General features: G+C 39.3%; 1 protein-coding gene across 1 annotated transcript; it reads left to right on the forward strand.

Annotated features, from left to right (window-relative positions):
- The first annotated feature begins 330 nt into the window (after window positions 1-330).
- Window positions 331-21249, forward strand: LOC126608694 (histidine kinase 3-like). The gene is made up of 10 exons (XM_050276668.1): window positions 331-842; window positions 16715-16978; window positions 17236-17405; window positions 17608-17820; window positions 18023-18209; window positions 18295-18346; window positions 18471-18697; window positions 18840-18938; window positions 19127-20247; window positions 20503-21249. Exons 2-10 carry the CDS (start codon window positions 16847-16849, stop codon window positions 20915-20917), a joined length of 2616 nt encoding a protein of 871 aa, XP_050132625.1. The 5' UTR covers window positions 331-842; window positions 16715-16846; the 3' UTR covers window positions 20918-21249.
- Window positions 21250-23226: the final 1977 nt, after the last annotated feature.

Raw genomic sequence — 23226 nt, forward strand, 5'->3', positions numbered from 1 at the left:
TTTTAGCTTTCGATTGGCGGTGGAGCAAGAATGAAGCAGTGGAGGAGGAACAAATGAAGCTCTGAGAAAATTTAGATGAGCAGTTTTTGGTTTCGATTCGCAATGAAGAATGAAGCGGTCGAGGAGGTATGAATGAAACTGATAAAATATTCTTATGGATGGATCATGGAACGGTGTGGAAGATTAACCCAGGCAAAAATGAAATTATACAAACCAAGCAGGGCCAAATGAGCCATTTCACTGTTTGTGAACAGTACTCTCTCACATATAAACAGTGTTTTTTCTGCTAGCAAATATAAATTTCAACTCTTGGCAATGTCTTGGTCAACTTGCTTGGTTTAATGCTGTGGTGGATGAGTTTCTTCCCTGTATTTGGGTTCGGTTTGAAGGTGGGGCTGCTGCTTTGGAAGCTATGTTGCTCCATTGTATCTGTAATTTCCCTGAACTGGTACCTCACTGATGGGATTGTGACAGACACCAAGCCAGGTTTGCTTGGTGAAGATGCCAATATGTGCCTCAAATGGTGGGAGAAAATCCCACTGAACATCAACAAGATCCGCCAACATTACTACCAGTATATCGGGCTGAAGAGAGTCCGAAAAACGTGGTGGAGGAAGCTTGTGTTTTCGTGGGTGGTTGGGTGGACAATTGTGAACCTCTGGATCTTCCCGTTCATCAGCTCACAGGCCAGTGAGAAGAGGAAGGAGACTCTTGCAAGGATGTGTGATGAGAGGGCGAGGATGTTGCAGGATCAATTTAATGTCAGCATGAACCACATTCAGGCCATGTCGATGCTGATCTCGACATTCCACGACGGAAAGCAACCTTTGGCCATCGATTAGGTAAAGTTATCAGAGGTATTCATCAATTTCCTCCCTAAACTTGTGACTATTGGTCAATTTCCCCCCTCAACTTTAATTTTGGCCAATTTCCCCCCTTAACTCTCATAATTAGTCAATTTCCCCCCTCAACTTTAATTTTGCCAATTTCCCCCCTCAACTCTCATAATTAGTCAATTTGCACCCTACTGTTAATTTTTTAATTTGATCATAATTAAACAAGTGTGTGTAAGAAACTAAATAAGATGTATGTTAATCATTTTCGTATGTCTTTATCCTATTACAAATAGATTAAAATTTAGAATTTTGCAATTTATCATATATAATATTATTAGTCATAATAAATCAGTATGGAGTAATTTTATTTGATTTTTTACTATACAAAATTGATAACGAAAAGGATTGATGTGTACATTTTTGTATGTGAATACAATTTTCTTTATAAAAGTGAAAGCTAAGTTCAAGTAAATTGCGGAGAATCGAGCTTTAGTACAAAAATGGCTAGTCAATTCATAATTTTCGACTCCTTATTAAGAATAACTCATTTTATTGAAATATGTCTAATCCATGAGTTTAGGATTATTATTTCTTCTTCTACATGCTTTAAACCCGATTCATAACTTTTTCTTATAATCAACCCATATCACATACTAATTATATTATGTTTTTGTACATTTTACCCTATATTATGTAGGTGAGTTTATGTTAATTTTAGTACTTTGTTGAAAGTTATTAGAAAGATTGAAAGAAAAAAAAAATAGATGGAAAATTAAAAAAAAATTAACAATAGGGTGTAAATTGACTAATTATGAGAGTTGAGGGGGGGAATTGGCCAAATTAAAGTTGAGGGGGGAAATTGACTAATTATGAGAGTTGAGGGGGAAAATTGGCCAATATTAAAGTTGAGGGGGGAAATTGGCCAATAGTCACAAGTTCAGGGGGGAAATTGATGAATACCTCAAGTTATCATCTGTCGAAGTTGAGCAATTTTAGGATGGTATATGTATATGTATATATATATATATATATATTTTTTTTTTTTTTTAGGACGGTAAATATGTTGGAATTGGTGTTTGTCGGCGGTGCCTTTGATGTAAAGAAATGCTAAAGTAGATTGTTAAACTAAGATTTTTTAAAAACTCTTTATCACCTCACAGTTAATATCAATTTTCATTTCAATATTATACAAAAAATATTAGTTGACAGAAAGTTTATGAAAAATTTTATTTTTGAGAAGATCTCTTTAGTAGGGTATTTTTTTCTCACCACTATTAACTTTGGTGGATGGTCACCACCCATTTCTAAGTCTACCACTAGTCTTTTTTTGAAGGGATACTTTAGAAGCAATCTCTAACTATCAATATTTTTTTATTGCAACATTGTCTGTTTTTAGTTTTTTATCGAAGTTCCTGATATTAATGTAATAATGTAAGTTACTATAGTTTTTAAATTAAAAATTAAAAATTAAAATTTGTATTTGTTTATATTAATGAGATTTTAAATAAAATCCATAATTTATGGGATTAAAAATAATAAAATATAAATTATACTCTATATTATATTGTGTATATATAAACATACATATATACATATATAGGTATATTCATCAAAATTAACAAACAAACAAAAAAATTATTGTACCAAACTATGGGTACATTCTTCAAAAACACAGGAACAGAAAAGATATTAGGCTTAATAATGACACACCCCGTCCCGAAGGAGGGCATGCTGGCCGTCACGTGAGAGTGACGTAACCATTTGCACAGTACGGAAGCTTTAAAGATACAATTTATAAGTTGATACACCCGAAGGTGAGTCCTAATTTTGTCCAATCTGTCAGAACACCGTCGAATTCCTCGTAGTCACCACACCTTTGTGATTCCTGAACCTGGAGGGGCGCAAAACCAAAATTGAGTGGGTCAGTAAAACAATTCTTTTCCAAATCCAAACATTTCTCAAAACGTTGTAACCCCTCTCCGTAAAACCTGTATACTTTCCCAGAAATGTAAAATATAAATATACATATATATTCTCAAAACTTCAATTCACTTTTTCAACATTTTTCATATCAGTTATGCCATGCCATGTCTAAAATCAACAGTTAAGTATGGATGCATCAACAATAATCATATCAGGTGCAAGAAAGTAATCAACCGGAGGCCCTCTAATAGCCCTGCACGGTTGAACCTAGAGCTCAAAATCTATCACTCTCACTCTGCCGGAGTCACCTCTGTGACCTGTCCGGCCTTCTGCACACAAGTTACGCTCTAGTGCTTTCTCATCAATCATCTGTGCACATAATCTAAGGTCACCCACCAGTCGAAATCTCACTAACACTCTTCGACTGGCCCGTCGCACCCACTCCGCGTGGACTGTGCGACCAGCATCTACTTGGATCCAAGGCGAGCGTGCGATGCGGTGAATACTATAAGCACTAAACCATGGTGCAGGATTTGAGCTCAATATATATCAACATCATCATAACAGTATTTAAATACTCACCTGATACTCACCTGTGCGTCCGCCGCACCAATTCATACATATGCATCATATATCAATTCATATCCTTTCATGCATGGCAATTCGATTCACGTTTTTCATATAATTCTATATACTTTTCGCATACTTCTATGCATGGCATTTCAACTAATATATCTCATATACTTTTATACATTTTCATTTAAATCATAATTTCATGCATTTTCAATTTCTGGGAAAACGGCAAGTATATGTATACGGAAAACAAAACTGCCCACTCACAGATTACATCGACGTCTCGTAAGTCCCTGAGCATCCCTTGGCCATGCCCGATGCCCGCATAAACCTCACCTATACAAAAGTAACCAATTTGACGTTATTTAACGCCTAACCCAAATCTTAGTTAATAACTCCTCATATATTGCTCAAATTGGGTATATGAATATACCACCGTGACCTACACAACCTCCGGATCATCCCCATATTTTTAAAATAATTTTTGGAGGTCTCACGCGCCCCCACGCGCCTGACGTGGCACGGACCTACGCGCCCCCACGCGCGGCCACGTGTCGTGCACACTGACGGTGTCAATTGACGCCGTCAGGAATATTCCGTTAAAATCCCGGAATATTCCGTTAACTTAACCGGATACCGTTACTGCCGTTAGGAATATGCCGTTAAAAATAACGGAATATTCCTTCTTCTTCTCCGGTTGTCCCTCGCCGGACTCCGGTCACCGGAAACTGGGGAATATTTCAAATCCACTATTCTCCTTCGTTTTTCATCCAAATTTCTCGAATTTTACACCCATTTGAAGCCCTAAACATCTACTTTCACGTTGGACTAGTTTTAGGGCCTAAAAACTACGAGATCAAACTTCTCAAAAATTCAAGAAATCGGCCAAACTTACAACTCGTGATCTCGACGTCCAATCCATGCCAACGAAGCACTCCGAGCTTCCTTGTGATTTCCTAAAGCTCACTGTGAGTTTGGTTTCACCTAAAACAAAGCCAATTCGAAGTTCATGAACAGTGCTCTTCACGGGAACTTTGAAACTAGGGTTTTTCCGAAGCAAAACTTACCTGAAATGGATACCATCGTGATCGTGGAGGTTCCAGGAGTTTGATGGTGGTCTTAACTCCGTCGTTGGTAGAAGTTTAGGGTTGTTTTGTGGTTGGTTTGTTCGAACGGAGAAGAAGAGTGACAGAGAGAGTGAGAGAGTCGTGAGGGAAGAGAGAGAGACAATATGCAGAAAATAGGGAGAGGATTGAGGGATGTGGGGATCCCTCGTGGTCCTTTTCCAATCCCCAACTCCAAACCACAAAATTTTAACCTAAAAATCTAAGTTCCATCCTTAATAAATTCCATTTTATTTTCAAAACTTAGGAACCTAGATAATTAACAACTTGAGCTTCACATACTTAGTATTTCTTAAGGGCAATTTCGTCCATTCACAGCCACGAATGTAATATTTTGGAACGGGCTGTGACAATCTCCCCTCCTTATAGAATTTCGTCCCCGAAATTCCAGCAACCAACTAAATCAACCATACTCCAACAATCGCTTCGGGTAAATCTCTCTCATCCGATTCTCTTTCTCCAACATAATTTTCTACTGAATGATTTCCTTCACAAAGCTTTTACCACTTACTCTGTCTTACTTTTCAGGACCTTCTTTTTCCAATCCAAAGTCGTCCTTGGTTCCTTATCAAGTCGAATCCAATTTAATTCTCAATAGTTGCACCAGAATCTCATGTGACGAATCTGCCACCTAGTGACAACGTATCGAACCCAAAATACATTATGTGCCTTAGCCAATTCTGAAGGCATCACAAACTTGTATGCAACTTCGTCGATTCCCTTAGTGATCAAAACGGACCGTTGTGTTTAAGTCTTATCTTATCTTCCTTTCTGAATCTTACTATTTCTGTTCATGGTGAAATTCCAAAAATATCAAACCATTTACCTTACACACTCGATTAGTGGCATATCCATCTGTTGATCTCTTTTGCCATTCCTGGTTACTTCAGGTTAACTTAATCACCTGAATACTTTGAGGAGACTCATCCATAGTCTCAGGGTCTACTAAAACTCTTTCGTGATGGAATCTTTCTTTACCCAGAAACATTCCATCCACAAATCCGCAAAAATCGACACACATGACACATTTCATGGACCTTATGGCGTTATTTCGGAAACTGCGCACCCAACATACTTAAGAAACTCAGCAGTTCCGTAATCCAATTCTCTTTCCATAAAACAAATAAGTACCGTTGCTCTATCTGGGAAAAAGTTATTACTCAGCACTGGAGTAATTGTACTAACTTGGTACATTGACCAACTATCACTTCAAATTCGATCATAACCATCCTATGTACAAGGAAACTTGTACACATAATCCAAAGTAATATCTTTCCATTTCCACTGCGAAACAGAAAATAGTTATCTCAATCCAAAGGTTTATCTCTTTCTGCCTCAATCTGCTGACCAAATAAAACTGTCGAATGGTATGATAAACCTTATTACTTTCGGAATATTGCAGAAGCTGAACAGTGTACTTCGTCCAAAATTACTTACTTTAAATCCTTAGCATTAGGCACATACTTTTTGTTTTCTTATATCCACATACCATTTGATTCACGAATCATGTACTCATTCTTTTTCCTTTCTTTCTCTGCCTTGGTTGATTCTTAAATTTCTTCGTTAACCATTTGAGTCTCGAGTACGACCTTACCAAACAGGCCTAACTTGAAAATTAACAAGTATAACTTATTCTCGATCTTCCATTCTTAATTTTTCTTCCGTTGGTTTTCAATCCACAAGATGATACTCTTGGCAACGTGCCAGACATTAATCTTACTGCAATCTTTTCACCAAGTGTATCAGCTAGAACAATTTTACGATCACCCTGGTCGTACAATCATATACATTAAACAATTCAATTTACCTTCGCTACCTCAGATCAAAATCCTTCCGAGTAATGGATATTGAAGACTTTTTGGATTCGTAAAAATCTTGCATTCTTACCAAATATAATGCCTTCATAACTTCACAGCAAGAATGGTAATCATGACTTCCAAGTCACTCGTAGGGTAATTCATCTCATGAGGTTCCTTTTATCGTGAAACGTATGCAATCACCCTAACATTTGCATCAACATGCCTCCAATACCATTCAAGAAACATCACTAAAAATTTATGATTACCACTATTCTTTGGGAATACCAAAATACGTGCATGAGTGAGGAAATACTTCAGTTGTTGAATCCTTTGCTCACAATTTCCTTCCCACTCATACATAACCTCTTTTCTCAACAGTCTCGTCAATGACAAAGCAATGACTAAAAACTCTTTCACAACCATCAAAAATAGCCTGGTAAGTTAAGAAATTCCGAATCTCAATTACAGCTCGTGGTTGTTCCAATTCCTCAATTTCTGCTACCTTTTAAGAATTCATTTGAATACCTTAAGCAGATATAACCAATCTCAGAATGCCACTTGATTCATCCAACATTCGCATTTGCTAAACTTAGCATACAACCAACGTTCTCTCAATCTTTGCTTCATCGACTTAATACGTTTACATGCTCTGCTCTGGCTCAGAATATGCCAGAATATCTTCAATGAAAATGATATCAATTTATCAAGGCATTATTGGAATACTTCATCCATCAACTCATAAAACAGCATGAGTATCCACATAGCAACACCAAACTTCATAAGGACCATAACAAGTCCAGAAAACCATCTTATGATCAACGTCACTTATAATATTCAATTGGTAGTAACCAGATCTCAATTCAATCTTTGAATCTTCGCAATTACTTCTGAGCTGGTTAAATAAACATCAGTACATCACCATGGATAACGGTTCTCAATCGTTACCCGACTCCATTGTCTATAATCAATGAACAGTCTCAAGATCCATTTTCTTCCTCACCAACAAACTGGGGCTCCTCAAAAGTGTTGTACTAGGTTGAATAAAACTTTTATCAACCAATTCTTTCAACTGTGTTTATACCATATTTAGGGCCTCGTATTTAGATCTCGTACAAATACTCGGGGGACTTAAATGTAATTATGGGATAAAGGAATGGGCAAATATGTAATAAGTGAGGAGTCCTTATTCTATAAAAGGACCCCTCACCCTCACAATTGGGGGGAGGCTCATTCTCACCATCAGAGGCCATTTCTGAAGCCTCTCACCCCCTCTCAAAGCTCCTCACATCCCCTAAGCTCTCTCTCCCTCTTCAGAGAAATAAAATACAATCAGTGTGGACGTAACCCAAACCTTGGGGTGAACCACGATATATCTTGTGTTATTTACATTACTTGCAGATTCACGGTCGGATTTACGTTGTACCAAGACCATCCGGTTTTGTGCATCAACATTTGGCGCCGTCTGTGGGAAACGACACAAAAAGCTATGTCGGTTCTCTTTCATTTTTTCATCTCACCATCGTGAAAACTTCACAACCTCCACGGTGAATCTGCAAAATTTGCAGAACCCAAAAACCTCACTCTTTGAGCTTTTTCAAAAAAAAAAAAAATGTCGCAGACCTCCAACCACCTCTCTCTTCCTTTGTCAGCCAGTCACACACAGAAACCAAAAACAAAGAAAGAAACAAATCAGCTCATTAAATGTGAAAAATCGCCATGATAACAAAGAAACAAAGACCAACCAGAGCTTTGAATTTTGTCTGCTACCGCTGTTTCCACACCTCCGAGCGAACTCACTCGCCAACTCGACAATGACTCAGGAATCGTTCATCTACAGCTTCGTGGCCCGAGGTAAGATGATCTTGTCGGAGTACATCCAGTTCACCGACAACTTCCCCGCGATTACGGTGCAGTGTCTCCAGAAGCTTCCTTCCTCCAAGACGAAGGCATCCCCGTCACTGCCGAGAAAATTGCAACCTTGGTGAAAGCTGCCAATGTCCCTGATAAGTCTTACTGGCCTGGCCTCTTCGCCAAACTTTATGGGAAGAGAAACATCGAGGATCTTGTCCTGAATGCTGGCTTTGGCGATGCAGTTTCCATCGCTGCCCCAGGTGTTGCCGAAGCTGCAGCCCCAACTGCTGCTGCTCCTCAACACATCTTTCTCTTCCTCCCTTCTCGACTCCATTTACCGTTCCATCGACAACACCACCACCTCATCTTCTACAAAGAAACCATGAAGAAAGAACAGAGCACCGCCACCGCCATCACTACCAGCGGCCGACATGGCCATGCACGCTCTAAAAAAGACCAGCAGCACGAAATCATGAAATACCGACAGAGCATCAACTTGGCAGCACCGACAAAGCATCAACGACATCAACTTTGCTTGTTAGACACTATCCCACTATCTGCCAGCCCACAATCCCACTATCCAAACCACAGAAGATAAGTCTTCTTTTACTACAAGATGCTGGCCACACTTTCTTAAAGCAAGATTGTTTTAATAATTTTTATTATTATACTTATTCTTCAAATATTAGTGTGGAAGTGGGCCTCCTGGGGAAACCAGATTTTGAGTATGGTGATGACCATAGAGCTGGAAAGATTGTGGTTAAGCTCAATGGGAGGCTGAACAGGAGTGGTTGCATGCATGAAAGAGAGAGACCCAAAATTACAAGGCCAAGTTCATGTGCAGCTACGGCGGAAGGTTCCTCCCTTGCCTGCAAGACAACCGGCTCTGCTACGTCGGCGGCGAAACCAAGATTTTTGCTGTCAATTGCAACATCACGTTCGCAGCCATCATTTCCAAACCACCACCTCCTCTCTCTCTATCTCTCTACAAAACCCAAAAAGAAGAAGAAAATGGAGGAAAGGAATAAAGAAAGAAAAAAGTGTTAGTGGAATTGTAAACAAGTCCACAAAGAAATGGAGGGCACGACAAAAGAAGAAGAAAATGGAGGAAAGGAATAAAGAAAGAAAAAGGGTGTTAGTGGAATTGTAAACAATTCCACAAAGAAGTGGAAGACACGGCAAAAGAAAAAGAAAATGGATGTCTGGAGAAAAACAGAAACAAAAGCAAAAGGAAAAGAGAAAAGCAAAAGATTTTTTGTATTATTATGATTCTTTATGTCTGCCAGACACAGAGAGAGGGCAGCAGAAAAACACTGCAAAAGCAAGGAATAAACACCTCACCCGAATGATGTAATTTATTTTTATTATCTTTCGGAGACATCTGTATAAACCCCATCAGAGTTTAATATGTATAAACCCCATCAGAGGGTCAAAAAAAAAAAAAAAAAAAAAAAAAAAAAAAAAGGAAAAGCCCAAAACAAATGGGCTGACATGTTGTGGAGGAGCGAAGGCCCATAAGCCCAAAATAGCTCCAACCAGACGATCAAAAGTACGTCCAGTACTTCAAATCATACATGAACATTACTCATGTCAATCATACATAAACATTCATGAGCATCCCTCATATCAATCATACATAAACATTCATGAGCATCACTCATGTTAACATTCATGAGCATCACTCATGTTAACATCCATGAGCATCACTCATGTCAATCAACATAAACATTCATGAGCATCACTCATGTCAATCAGCTTCAAAGACTTCATTTACAGAGCTCTAGCTTCAAAGACTTCATTTACAGAGCTCTAGCTTCAAAGACTTCATTTACAAGAGCTCTAGCTTCAAAAGCTTCATTTACAAGAGCTCTAGCTTCAAAGACTTCATTTACAGAGCTCTAGATTCAAAAGCTTCATTTACAAAAGCTCCAGCTTCGAAAGCTTCATTTACAGAGCTCTAGCTTCAAAGCTTCACTTGCAAAGCTTCACCTACAAAGCTTCAGTGCAGGGTATACAAATACCGCCTCCGAACAACCGCCACTTCGGCCCATACATGGATTCAATTTGAAGTCTCCAGCCAACAGACTCTATTGACCGAAGACTTGGGGGACTACATTATGTACCATATATTGGGCCTCAATTGGGCCTCATGAAAAATATTTGGGGGACTTAGCCCATTATTTATGTATTAAGGAGCGAGCCCTTATTCTATAAAAGGGACTCCCTCACCTTCATTAGAGAGAAACGCCGCCAGCTGAGCAACCGCCTCGCCGCGAGCATCAACTCTAGCCCATCATTTATGTATTGAGGAACGAGCCCTTATTCTATAAAAGGGACTCCCTCACCTTCAACACCACAAGCCGAGCCAACCAAGGCAATATAAGCCACAAGCAGAGCGGCCTCGCAACAGGTGCTACTTCTAGTTGAGCATCATTTCAGATTAGGCACCGTCTCATATCAAGCACCAGTTCAAGACGACATCTAGTTACTTCGGCCCACACATGGACTGAATTTCAAGTCTCCAGCCAAAAGACTCTCTTGACTGAAGACTTAGGGGACTACTGTTTATACCATATTTAGGGCCTCGTATTTAGATCTCGTACAAATACTCGGGGGACTTAAATGTAATTATGGGATAAAGGAAGGGGCAAATATGTAATAAGTGATGAGTCCTTATTCTATAAAAGGACCCCTCACCCTCACAATTGGGGGGAGGCTCATTCTCACCATCAGAGGCCATTTCTGAAGCCTCTCACCCCCTCTCAAAGCTCCTCACATCCCCTAAGCTCTCTCTCCCTCTTCAGAGAAATAAAATACAATCAGTGTGGACGTAACCCAAACCTTGGGGTGAACCACGATATATCTTGTGTTATTTACATTACTTGCAAATTCACGGTCGGATTTACGTTGTACCAAGACCATCCGGTTTTGTGCATCAACAAACTGAATTTCCAATTCCCTTAACTCATCATGAACCAATCTTTAACATAAATTTATACCTGGCAACAATTCAATAATGAACCTCATATCTCTGCCTGAAGACAATCCAGATATACTTTCAGGGAAGACATCAAGAAAAATCTAACCCTTTCGACATTATTCACACTACTCCAAACAATATCATTTAGCACCACATGAGCTAAGTATTTTTGGGCAGCCTTTCAAAACAATCTCTTTGCTTTCACAGCATAAATAATGGCTGAACTCACTTCACTTTGCATGCCCACTCATTAAGGTAACCTCTGATCATCCAGATCGATGGAAAATGACTGGTTTCCCGTAACAATCCATCTAGTCACAATTATAACCAACCAATCTAATGGAAATAATTTAACCGACACAATTCATACTCTATTACTACTAAGCATTCTGAATAAGTACAATACTAACATAAAATAATCTACCGGGTTGCTTGCTTAACGAATCCACGAATGAGTTATTAATATTACGGTCTGCAGCCCGCAATACTGATAAATCATCGTTGTCTCGATAAGTAGGCAACCACTCTCAAAGATATAACATTATTATTTTGTCACTCAATGCAAAATACATACACTCGTCTCAACTACATTTATTTACTACTCTCTAGGTAATAACATACATAATAAGAAATATATCAGCCGAAGTCAACTAGAATGACCAATACGGCTGATTCAACTCTCATCTCAATAATACGTCGGCCGGATCCACTCCGCGTGGTCGGTACGGCCGAGCCTATAACTCACCAATTTCTCATGTGTCAGTCGAATCCACTTCTCATGGTCTGTACAGCTGAACATATAACTCATCAAATCTCTATGTACTCACGGTCAATCCGACCAAACTACTAAGTCCATAAACATGCTGAATCGATACTACGATGTCATAGAAAACTGTTGGGTACAACTGATTCTAGGGACGATTCACAATTATGTGTCCCCTCTGTTCACATAAACACAGTCATTAATTTCACACTTCACAAAGTGTTAATTTTGTACCTGTTGCACAAAGTACATTTCCTTTACTCGAGACACATTGTCTCAAATATCTGGGATTACCAGTATATCCATCACTTTTACTCTGACCAGTGACATTAAAACCTCAGCTGGAAGAATTAACTCTAGCTTCACTTCTTTCGAAGCTCTGAATCTTTCTATATCCTTGATATGACGAATCATTAACTTTATCGTCTTCTTTTGATTCCCATTCTTTTCTTATTCCTCTTTACTCTCGTTGATCATGTTCTCAGAGTCCTCAAGGCTCAACAACATCTCGTATATTCCTGGTAAGAAGTATAATGGATAGTGGTCACCCAAAATACCACTTCCCTTTTTGCCACCCAGCTTAAAACAACATAACACCTCAACCAAATTAACAGTAATATCTGGATGGAACGAGGCAATTCTGAAAACTTTCTATAATATCCCTCGATCATCACCTTCCTTGTCTCATAATTGTAAACTCTTGTTTACTACCATCGATAAATGCCGGAGGGATAAACTTTTCCTTAAACAAGTCCTTAAACAATTCTCAATCGACTGTTCCTCCGGTGACAACAAATCATACTCCTATTTCCACCAGGATACAAATTCATAACCAAAACCAGGTAGTCGTCTCGACCCCTTGTCAGAAGGAAATTTCCTTTGACTTGCATAATCCGAAACTTCTTTTCCAAACGGTTAAACCGTCACTTCGTTCCCTCAGGTTCATCATTTCATAAGGTGATTCAAATTCAACTCATAACCCGTCTTAAAATGTCCCTTTTTATAATAGACTGAATCACCATAATAATAGTTTTCCCTAAACCGCTATATTAGGGAGACTAAATTCCTCTAACTAAGTGGCTTGCTACGAAGCGGTGTAGTTCTGACAGAATTCACTAGAACTTCTCAAGATGTCCAAGATTGCAACCATGCTCTGATACCAACTGACACACCCCGTCCCGAAGGAGGGCATGCTGGCCGTCACGTGAGAGTGACGTAACCATTTGCACAGTACGGAAGCTTTAAAGATACAATTTATAAGTTGATACACCCGAAGGTGAGTCCTAATTTTGTCCAATCTGTCAGAACACCGTCGAATTCCTCGTAGTCACCACACCTTTGTGATTCCTGAACCTGGAGGGGCGCAAAACCAAAATTGAGTGGGTCAGTAAAACAATTCTTTTCCAAATCCAAACATTTCTCAAAACGTTGTAACCCCTCTCCGTAAAACCTGTATACTTTCCCAGAAATGTAAAATATAAATATACATATATATTCTCAAAACTTCAATTCACTTTTTCAACATTTTTCATATCAGTTATGCCATGCCATGTCTAAAATCAACAGTTAAGTATGGATGCATCAACAATAATCATATCAGGTGCAAGAAAGTAATCAACCGGAGGCCCTCTAATAGCCCTGCACGGTTGAACCTAGAGCTCAAAATCTATCACTCTCACTCTGCCGGAGTCACCTCTGTGACCTGTCCAGCCTTCTGCACACAAGTTACGCTCTAGTGCTTTCTCATCAATCATCTGTGCACATAATCTAAGGTCACCCACCAGTCGAAATCTCACTAACACTCTTCGACTGGCCCGTCGCACCCACTCCGCGTGGACTGTGCGACCAGCATCTACTTGGATCCAAGGCGAGCGTGCGATGCGGTGAATACTATAAGCACTAAACCATGGTGCAGGATTTGAGCTCAATATATATCAACATCATCATAACAGTATTTAAATACTCACCTGTGCGTCCGCCGCACCAATTCATACATATGCATCATATATCAATTCATATCCTTTCATGCATGGCAATTCGATTCACGTTTTTCATATAATTCTATATACTTTTCGCATACTTCTATGCATGGCATTTCAACTAATATATCTCATATACTTTTATACATTTTCATTTAAATCATAATTTCATGCATTTTCAATTTCTGGGAAAACGGCAAGTATATGTATACGGAAAACAAAACTGCCCACTCACAGATTACATCGACGTCTCGTAAGTCCCTGAGCATCCCTTGGCCATGCCCGATGCCCGCATAAACCTCACCTATACAAAAGTAACCAATTTGACGTTATTTAACGCCTAACCCAAATCTTAGTTAATAACTCCTCATATATTGCTCAAATTGGGTATATGAATATACCACCGTGACCTACACAACCTCCATATCATCCCCATATTTTTAAAATAATTTTTGGAGGTCTCACGCGCCCCCACGCGCCTGACGTGGCACGGACCTACGCGCCCCCACGCGCGGCCACGTGTCGTGCACACTGACGGTGTCAATTGACGCCGTCAGGAATATTCCGTTAAAATCCCGGAATATTCCGTTAACTTAACCAGATACCGTTACTGCCGTTAGGAATATGCCGTTAAAAATAACGGAATATTCCTTCTTCTTCTCCGATTGTCCCTCGCCGGACTCCGGTCACCGGAAACTGGGGAATATTTCAAATCCACTATTCTCCTTCGTTTTTCATCCAAATTTCTCGAATTTTACACCCATTTGAAGCCCTAAACATCTACTTTCACGTTGGACTAGTTTTAGGGCCTAAAAACTACGAGATCAAACTTCTCAAAAATTCAAGAAATCGGCCAAACTTACAACTCGTGATCCCGACGTCCAATCCATGCCAACGAAGCACTCCGAGCTTCCTTGTGACTTCCTAAAGCTCACTGTGAGTTTGGTTTCACCTAAAACAAAGCTAATTCGAAGTTCATGAACAGTGCTCTTCACGGGAACTTTGAAACTAGGGTTTTTCCGAAGCAAAACTTACCTGAAATGGATACCATCGTGATCGTGGAGGTTCCAGGAGTTTGATGGTGGTCTTAACTCCGTCATTGGTAGAAGTTTAGGGTTGTTTTGTGGTTGGTTTGTTCGAACGGAGAAGAAGAGTGACAGAGAGAGTGAGAGAGTCGTGAGGGAAGAGAGAGAGACAGTATGCAGAAAATAGGGAGAGGATTGAGGGATGTGGGGATCCCTCGTGGTCCTTTTCCAATCCCCAACTCCAAACCACAAAATTTTAACCTAAAAATCTAAGTTCCATCCTTAATAAATTCCATTTTATTTTCAAAACTTAGGAACCTAGATAATTAACAACTTGAGCTTCACATACTTAGTATTTCTTAAGGGCAATTTCGTCCATTCACAGCCACGAATGTAATATTTTGGAACGGGCTGTGACAAATAACATATGTAAATTTCTTCGATTAAACTTGACATATATACATTCTCAAATCAATGAAAAAGAATGTTCCCATATAAGTTTAAAAATTGATTAAAAAATTTGAATGAATTTTATATTGAAAAATTGAGTACATTTTATATTAAAAAAAGGTACATTTTACATATAACAAATTGATATATTTAAGAATGGGTATATTTAAGATTAAAAAATTAAAAATTATATGAATAGGTACATTTCAGATTAAAAAATTGAGAATCTTTTTATAAAAAACTAATGGGTACAAACTTATTCTAATTTTTTTTTTTTTTTGGAAATGTTTGAATTGAAAATTAATTAGAAGTTTAATAGAGGTGTGAGTATTAAAACCCTAAATCAATTACTGATTTTTATTTAAAAAAAATTATGTAATAAACATATAAATTCATTATCACATTAATACTAGAAACTTCAATTAAAATTTAAAAACTAATAAGATTTTATTTAATAAACATTAATAATTAGAGATCGGATACTAATTTTTTTTTTAAACATATTTAACAATCTCTTAAAACTTAAAACTTAATGAGGAAAGAAAAAAAAATTTAATATTAAAAAAAGTTGTGAGTCCTTTCTCCTCCCCCAAGTCAAAATTTGTGCGTCCCTTCTTCTGCACTTCAATTTATACTGAATTGTTGTGTATAAACAGGATTGTCTAATAACAAGAAGCCAAATTAAGTTTCGAGGGCGACATCCGGCAACATATTTCACCAAAATTAGCCCACTAGACAAAAATATGATTTCGCAACGCATTATACACAACATCAAGAAAGCTTCTTCTTTTTTCAAAATTTTCCAGTACCATTGTTGGCACAAATAGAAACACAGATAGCAGAATCATGAACTCAACATATCCGATTCGACTGCACTTCAATATATATATATATATATATATATATATATATATATATATATGTATGTCGAGAGAGGGGTGGGTCTGACTCTCTCAGTCAGCGGCCAGAGAGAGGACGGGGGAAGAAGAAAGAGAGGCTGGAGAGAAGAGGTTGGACGGCGGCAAGGAGGTGAGGTGGTTGAGGTCGCTGCCGCCGGCGAGTCGTGATTGAGTTCGGCTTATAGGAGGGTGTTGAGCAAAAATGTTCCCTCCCCTTAGCATTGGTGTTCTATGTCACTCATATTGATATTTATTGAGGGTACTTAACGAGTACCTAGTACCTACCTATCTGTCTGTCTGTTAATTAGTACTCTTCTGCTAGTTGATGCATTTTGTTCACGTGGGGCTTTGCTTGAAAGCGTTAAATTCGAAGAAGTTTGTAGCGGTTTCTCAACCGGCGTTAATTTGATACGTTTAGCTTACTTTAGTTTCAGAAATTCAGATCTGAGCTTTCTGTAGCTATGATGCTAGTTATCTAGTTGATAGAACATCCTAACTTTCGGAAGCTGCAGAAAACTTTTGCGCGGTACATTGAAAGAACTGCTTTCGAGAGACCCCTCACAAGTGGCGTGGCATATGCTGTAAGGGTGCTCCACTCGGAAAAAGAAGAATTTGAGAAGCAGCAGGGCTGGAGTATCAAGAGAATGGATACCCAGGAACAAAACCAGGTTCATAAGAATGACCATGCCCCAGTAGTTCAGGAAGAATATGCTCCTGTTATCTTTGCACAGGATACCATTAGACATGTCATCTCTTTTGATGTGCTGTCCGGGAAGGTATTTCCTTATCTAGTTTATTTCGTCAACTTGTCACATTTCAGTTATCAACTATACTGGTAGATCCAGTCGAATTCTATTATCTTAATTAAGCAGCATGTTAATTAGTGGTTGTCTAGGATCTTTTACTTTTAGTTAGCAGTCCTGATGTATCCAAAATTTAGATGATGGTACCTTTATATTAGAAAATTAGAAAGCTCTTAACATTGTCTCATGCTATCTAGAAAAATTTGGTTTCCTGATTTGCGTTTCAACAGGAAGATCGACAAAACGTGTTGCGTGCAAGAGAATCGGGAAAGGGGGTTCTAACTGCTCCTTTTCGGCTGCTTAAAACAAACAGACTTGGAGTAATACTGACATTTGCTGTCTACAAAAGAAATCTGTCCTCAAATGCAACTCCAAATGAAAGAATTCAAGCGACTGTTGGGTATGCTTTCTTTGAATGAGAACATGTTATTAAAAGCATAATACAAGTCTTCCGCCGATAAAAAGCATGTCCACGTTCCTTTATGGTATCATCAAGGCCTTGAAGGGATATCAGCAGACAGAATTGCTTTGCTGGAATCATAATATTCAGAGTGGTTATACTTTAGATTAAGTTTTTTAATCCTGTTGTTTCTGCCAACCAGGTATCTTGGTGGAGTCTTTCATATTGAGTCACTAGTGGAGAAGTTACTTCAACAATTCGCTAGCAAGCAAACCATCCTTGTGAACGTGTATGACACAACCAATCAGTCGCATCCAATCAGGATGTATGGTTCAAATGTGTCAGATGATGGATTGCCTCACATCAGCTCCTTAAGTTTTGGAGATCCCTTAAGGAACCATGAGATGCGGTGCAGGTAACCACTAAGTCTTGTGCCTTATACTTTTAGGGTTGAGCTTCTATGTTCTATAGGCCTCTCCATGGTCTTTGGTAATGGGACTAGACTAGGAAATGTTAAGTTTGTCTTACTTATTGTGATCACACTGTTTCTGAGGGACCTAGGCATCTAGAAATTCTTGTAGAACTGTATTCAGAAGCTGAGTTTCTTCGTTATGCAGGTTCAAACATAAGCCACCATGGCCGTGGTTGGCCATTACGACTTCTATTAGGATCCTCACAATTGCATTGCTTGTTGGCTACATTTTCCATGCAACTGTAAACAGGATTGCCAAAGTGGAGGATGATTTCCATAAGATGATGGAGCCCAAGAAACAGGCCGAGGCAGCTGATATTGCCGATTTTGAGGTACTTTCTGACTTTAGTTAATGCAGGGAAATTTTGTTGGGAATTGAACTATGCTTGTGCCTAATCAGATCTTAATCCTCTGCAGTTTCTTGCAACTGTTTTTCACGGGATCAGAACCCCAATGAATCATGTCCGAGGTGAGTTCGCGAGACTGGTGCTGTTATTTGGTTAAAATCATGTACCTACATTGCTGAAGATTTTAGAGCAAAACTACAGCCAAAAGAAAGCTTGCTGAACTTTGACAATCCTGTTCCTTTTCAGGAATGTCAAAAATGCTAATGGACACAAACCTGGATGATACTCAACTAGATTATATCCAAACTGCCCTGAGTTGTGGAAGACGTGTAGTCTCACTTGCAAATGGATTCCTGGAATCACTTGCAATTGGACTCCTGGACCCGAAGCTTGAGGCAGTGCGTTTTTATCTGCGACCTATTCTGGATGATGTTTTGTCCTGCTTTAAGACGGAGTATCAAGAAAAAGTAGAGGTAAATAACATTTCCACCCCCGCCACTTCCCTAGAACAAAACTCATCTTGCACTGTTTTATGTGTGGTTCTCTGCTATAAGTTTTCATTGTCCAATAACTGAACTTTTGAAATTTGCATGACCAAATTTTTGGGAAGAGCAGTGGGCGGTATACGTCTCAGATCAGGTTCCTGATATGCTTATTGGTGATCTCAGAAGGTTTCGGAAGGTTATCACCAATCTCATGTGGAATTCAATCAAAGTAAGTGTCTAGTGGGTTCTCAACTTTTTGTTAAAGAGAGTAAAATGATGAGAGTGGATAAATTTACCCCTGGATATCTGTAGGTATTCATATATGTATATGAGGCTTTGTTAAATACGGGAATTTAAATCCATTTAAGCCACTGCGTTCTGTATAAATGGCAATGACAATGTCTATTTTATTTACAGTTCACAGAGAAAGGACACATCTTTGTCACGGTTCATCTTGTCGAGGAGCTGATCGGCTCAATAGATGTTGAGACTGAATCATCACCGAAGAACACTTTGAGTGGTTCCCCCGTTGCAGATAGACGCCGCAGTTGGGGAGGATTTAGGTGTTTCGGCCAAAATGGATCTGCAAGCGGTTTTTCATTGTCACCTGACCTCATCCATATTATTGTATCTGTTGAGGACACAGGAGTTGGAATCCTCCCTCTAGAAGCCCAACATCTTGTTTTCTCACCTTCTACGGATTTGGGACATATAGATAGAGGAATTGAAACGAGGATACGGATAAGCCAGCGTTCGGTTAGCCTCGTGAAAGGGGAACTTGGGTTTGTTACCATTCCGAAGATTGGTTCCACATGTACATTTACTGCTGTTTTCACCAATGCCAGCTCCAGTTCAAATGAGTTAACGATCCAGCAAATCAGCAGCCAGTCAAATGCTGCATCCTCAGAATTTAATGGCATGACAGCATTAGTAGTGGACCAAAGACCTGTTAGGGCCAAGATGTCAAGATACCATATACAACGGCTTGGAATTCGTGTTGTAGTAGTTTCTGATTTGTATGAGGGTTTATCTAGCATAAACTGTGGGAGTACAACTATCAATATGGTCCTTGTCGAACAGGAAGTCTGGGATAAAGATTCGGGAACTTCGGCTCTCTTTGTCCGTAATTTAAGGAAAATTGATGGACAGGTTCCTCCGAACCTGTTCATTCTTACCAACTCTATTACCTCATGCAGAATAAGGTCTGCAACTTCAGGTGTCCCTACCCCAACTGTCATCATGAAGCCTCTCATGGCAAGCATGCTTGCTGCCTCACTGCAAAGAGCCATGGGAGCTGGTAAGGCAAATCTCCGGAATGGGGAGCTCCCAAGTTTGTCTCTCCGCGACCTTCTGTTCTGCAGAAGAATTCTTATTATAGATGATGATAATGCGAAACTCAGAGTAGCTGCCGATGATTTGGAAAAGCATGGGGCATGGGTGGAATGTGCAGACAATGGTAAAAGGGCAATCTTACTGCTTAAGCCGCCCCACCATTTTGATGCCTGCTTCATGGATATCCAGATGCCAGAGATGGATGGGTGAGTGATGCTTTTAGTTTTGAACTTTAGAAAGCTTTCAGTTTTGAAAACCTTGCTGAAATGTCAGAAAACTTAAGATCTAAAAATAATATTTAAAGCGCGAGGTTTCTTAGCAAGTTCAGTTTTTGCAAGTCATCTTATATAGAAGGTAGCCATGTGTAGTTAACTCATAAAATCTCTCTTTCGGTTGTATACTTGGCCCTTTTTGGATAAATTTGGTCACTACATTTATACGTATCATTTCTTTCCCCACAGGTTTGAAGCTACAAGGAGAATACGTGATATGGAACGCAATATCAGCAACCGTATTCAAGATGGCAAAGTTTATGTGAAGGATTATAAAGGTATTCAAGCATGGCATGTACCCATTCTGGGCATGACTGCTGATGTAATTCAGTCTACCCATGAGGAATGCACAAAGTGCGGAATGGATGGATATGTTTCAAAACCATTCGAAACTGACCAGCTTTATCGCGAAGTTTCCCGTTTGTTCCTATCTACAAGACTACAAGTTTATAGAGGTGTTGGGGATGGGGAGAGGACTGGGATTGGATTGGCAGTTTCAGAAGAAAAAGAAAATAAAACCAGAAAAAACCAGTCGGAGGAGGAGGTGGCCGTGGGAGGGAGAAGGGGGGAAGGGAGAGAAAAGGAGAGGGGGCCGTCAGCCTAAGCCCGAGCAATGGCCAGCGGCGCAAGTAAAGGTTGCTAGGTTTCGTTTCCACATAGAGTTTTCTCGAGAGAGGTTGATCTTATGTGATTTAAGTTCCAAATTTTGTGGAAGGGCCCTTCCAAAATGGACCTTCACAAGAATTTTCTAAATTTGAAATCCAAACACAACATATCTAAATACCAAGGTCAAGGCAAATTCCAACCAATTGTATTATAACATTTGGTATACCAGACCGTATTCTCATTACATTGAAAAATTTCTCATACCGTAGATGACCCATGTTTTGTTTTTGTTGCATGAATATCCAATATAAGAAGGGAGCCATTTCGCTATGATTTATTGCTTATTTGAGATGAAAATAATTAAGGATTTTCCTGTGTATTTCTCTATGGCATTACTATTTTCCTACCTTTTCTCCCAAACAAACGGTTTACCAAAGCAGAGACAATGTCCCGAAGAATATAACTCAAATTGAAAATTTCATACCTTTACTTGCTTTCTACTAAACCAACATTTAGAGTTAAGTAAGAAGTGTCATGTTTTGTTACATATTTGGCATAAATGGACCACATTCATTATATTTATACGAAATTTGCCTGCCGCGTTTGGACTGTTAAAGACCGAACGAAACCCCGTTCATTTCTATCACTTTATAATATCCACCAACTCCGAAACAGAGGGAGCGTTTTCCCACTTCCACACCCCCACACTCCACATCTCTCTCTCTCTCTCCCTCTCTCTCTCTCTCTCTCTCTCTCTCTCTCTCTCTCTCTTATCGAAATTCAGGTAGATTACTCCGATGACTTTGACCAAGGTATTGTCGTGGTCTCTCTCCTGTTTTTCGTCACCCTCTAAATCGTTCTTCGAAACCCGCCTCCCGATCGAATCAACGGCTTCCCTGATGCCCGTTCCAAATGACACCTCATCGAAACAGAGCAACATAATTGATAATTTCTTACTATTTGTTTCATTGTTTGGATGTAGAGAAAAATGCAAGGACAGTATTTCCTGCATGCAAGATTAGTAATTTGGGTGTCAAGATTTGATCTTTTTAATTATTGGGTATCACTTTGCTTTTACTGGACTTTTACTGAATGTATATATTTCTCGTTAACTTTTGATTAAGGCTGCTCGACTTGCGTTAAAGAATGCTCTTATTATTCAATCTTGCTTAAACTAAAACAGCTAACATATATATATACATACAATGCAATCACGCATGCAATAATTAAATGTAAAAGGGAATGGGCATCCTTGCTGCCCATGATGTAACTGACACGTCCATGTTGTGCATCCACCATGTGCAAACCCTTTCTGACAAGGATTATAGTATCCTCATGCTGCTGTCCAAACTGTCCAGGAATGTGCATCCACATGCTACATTCCTGCTATCCACCTTGTACAGATTGAGTGATTTCTGCTCCTTTAACACTCCCCCTCAAGTTGGAGCATGAATGTTTTGGATGCCCAACTTGCTGAGAAGAGAATGAAACGTTGCCTTTCCTAACGCTTTTGTAAATATGTCGGCCAACTGATGCTTTGAAGGTGTGAACCTTGTTGCAATCATTCCTGAATGTAACTTTTCTCGGACCAAGTGACAATCTAATTCGATATGTTTAGTTCGCTCGTGGAATACTGGATTAGCTGCAATGTGTAAAGCTGCCTTATTGTCACAGTAAACATGAGCTGGAGCTGCATGAGAGACCTGTAAATCTTGTAACAGATAACGAAGCCATGTAAGTTCACAAGTGATTGCAGCCATTGATCTATATTCTGCCTCTGCAGACGATCGTGAAACCGTATGTTGTTTTTTAGTCTTCCAGGAGATGAGTGATTTTCCCAAAAACACACAATAACCTGTCACGGACCTTCTAGTCGTTAGACATGATGCCCATGAAGCATCACAGTAACCACTCAATTGTAATGCATCTGTAGATGGAAAGAATAGACCTTGTCCTGGAGTCCCTTTGAGGTATTTCAAGACTCGTATAGCAGCTTCAAGATGAGGCTTGCGTGGTTGGTTCATGAACTGGCTAAGGTTGTTGACTGAAAATGTGATATCTGGCCTTGTTATGGTGAGGTAAATGAGTCGTCCCACGATCCTTCTATATCTGGTTGGATCCTTCAATAACTCACCATCCGTTGGCCTCAACTTCAAATCTTGTTCCATGGGAAAATCCACCGGACATGCCCCTAATAGTCCAGCATCATCTAGTATGTCCAAAATATATTTCCTTTGTGAGATAGAAATGCCTTGTTGTGAACGAGCCACTTCGATCCCAAGAAAATATTTGAGAGGTCCGAGGTCC

This window comes from Malus sylvestris, chromosome 16 (assembly GCF_916048215.2).
Source record: "Malus sylvestris chromosome 16, drMalSylv7.2, whole genome shotgun sequence".
Taxonomy (NCBI): Eukaryota; Viridiplantae; Streptophyta; class Magnoliopsida; order Rosales; family Rosaceae; genus Malus; species Malus sylvestris.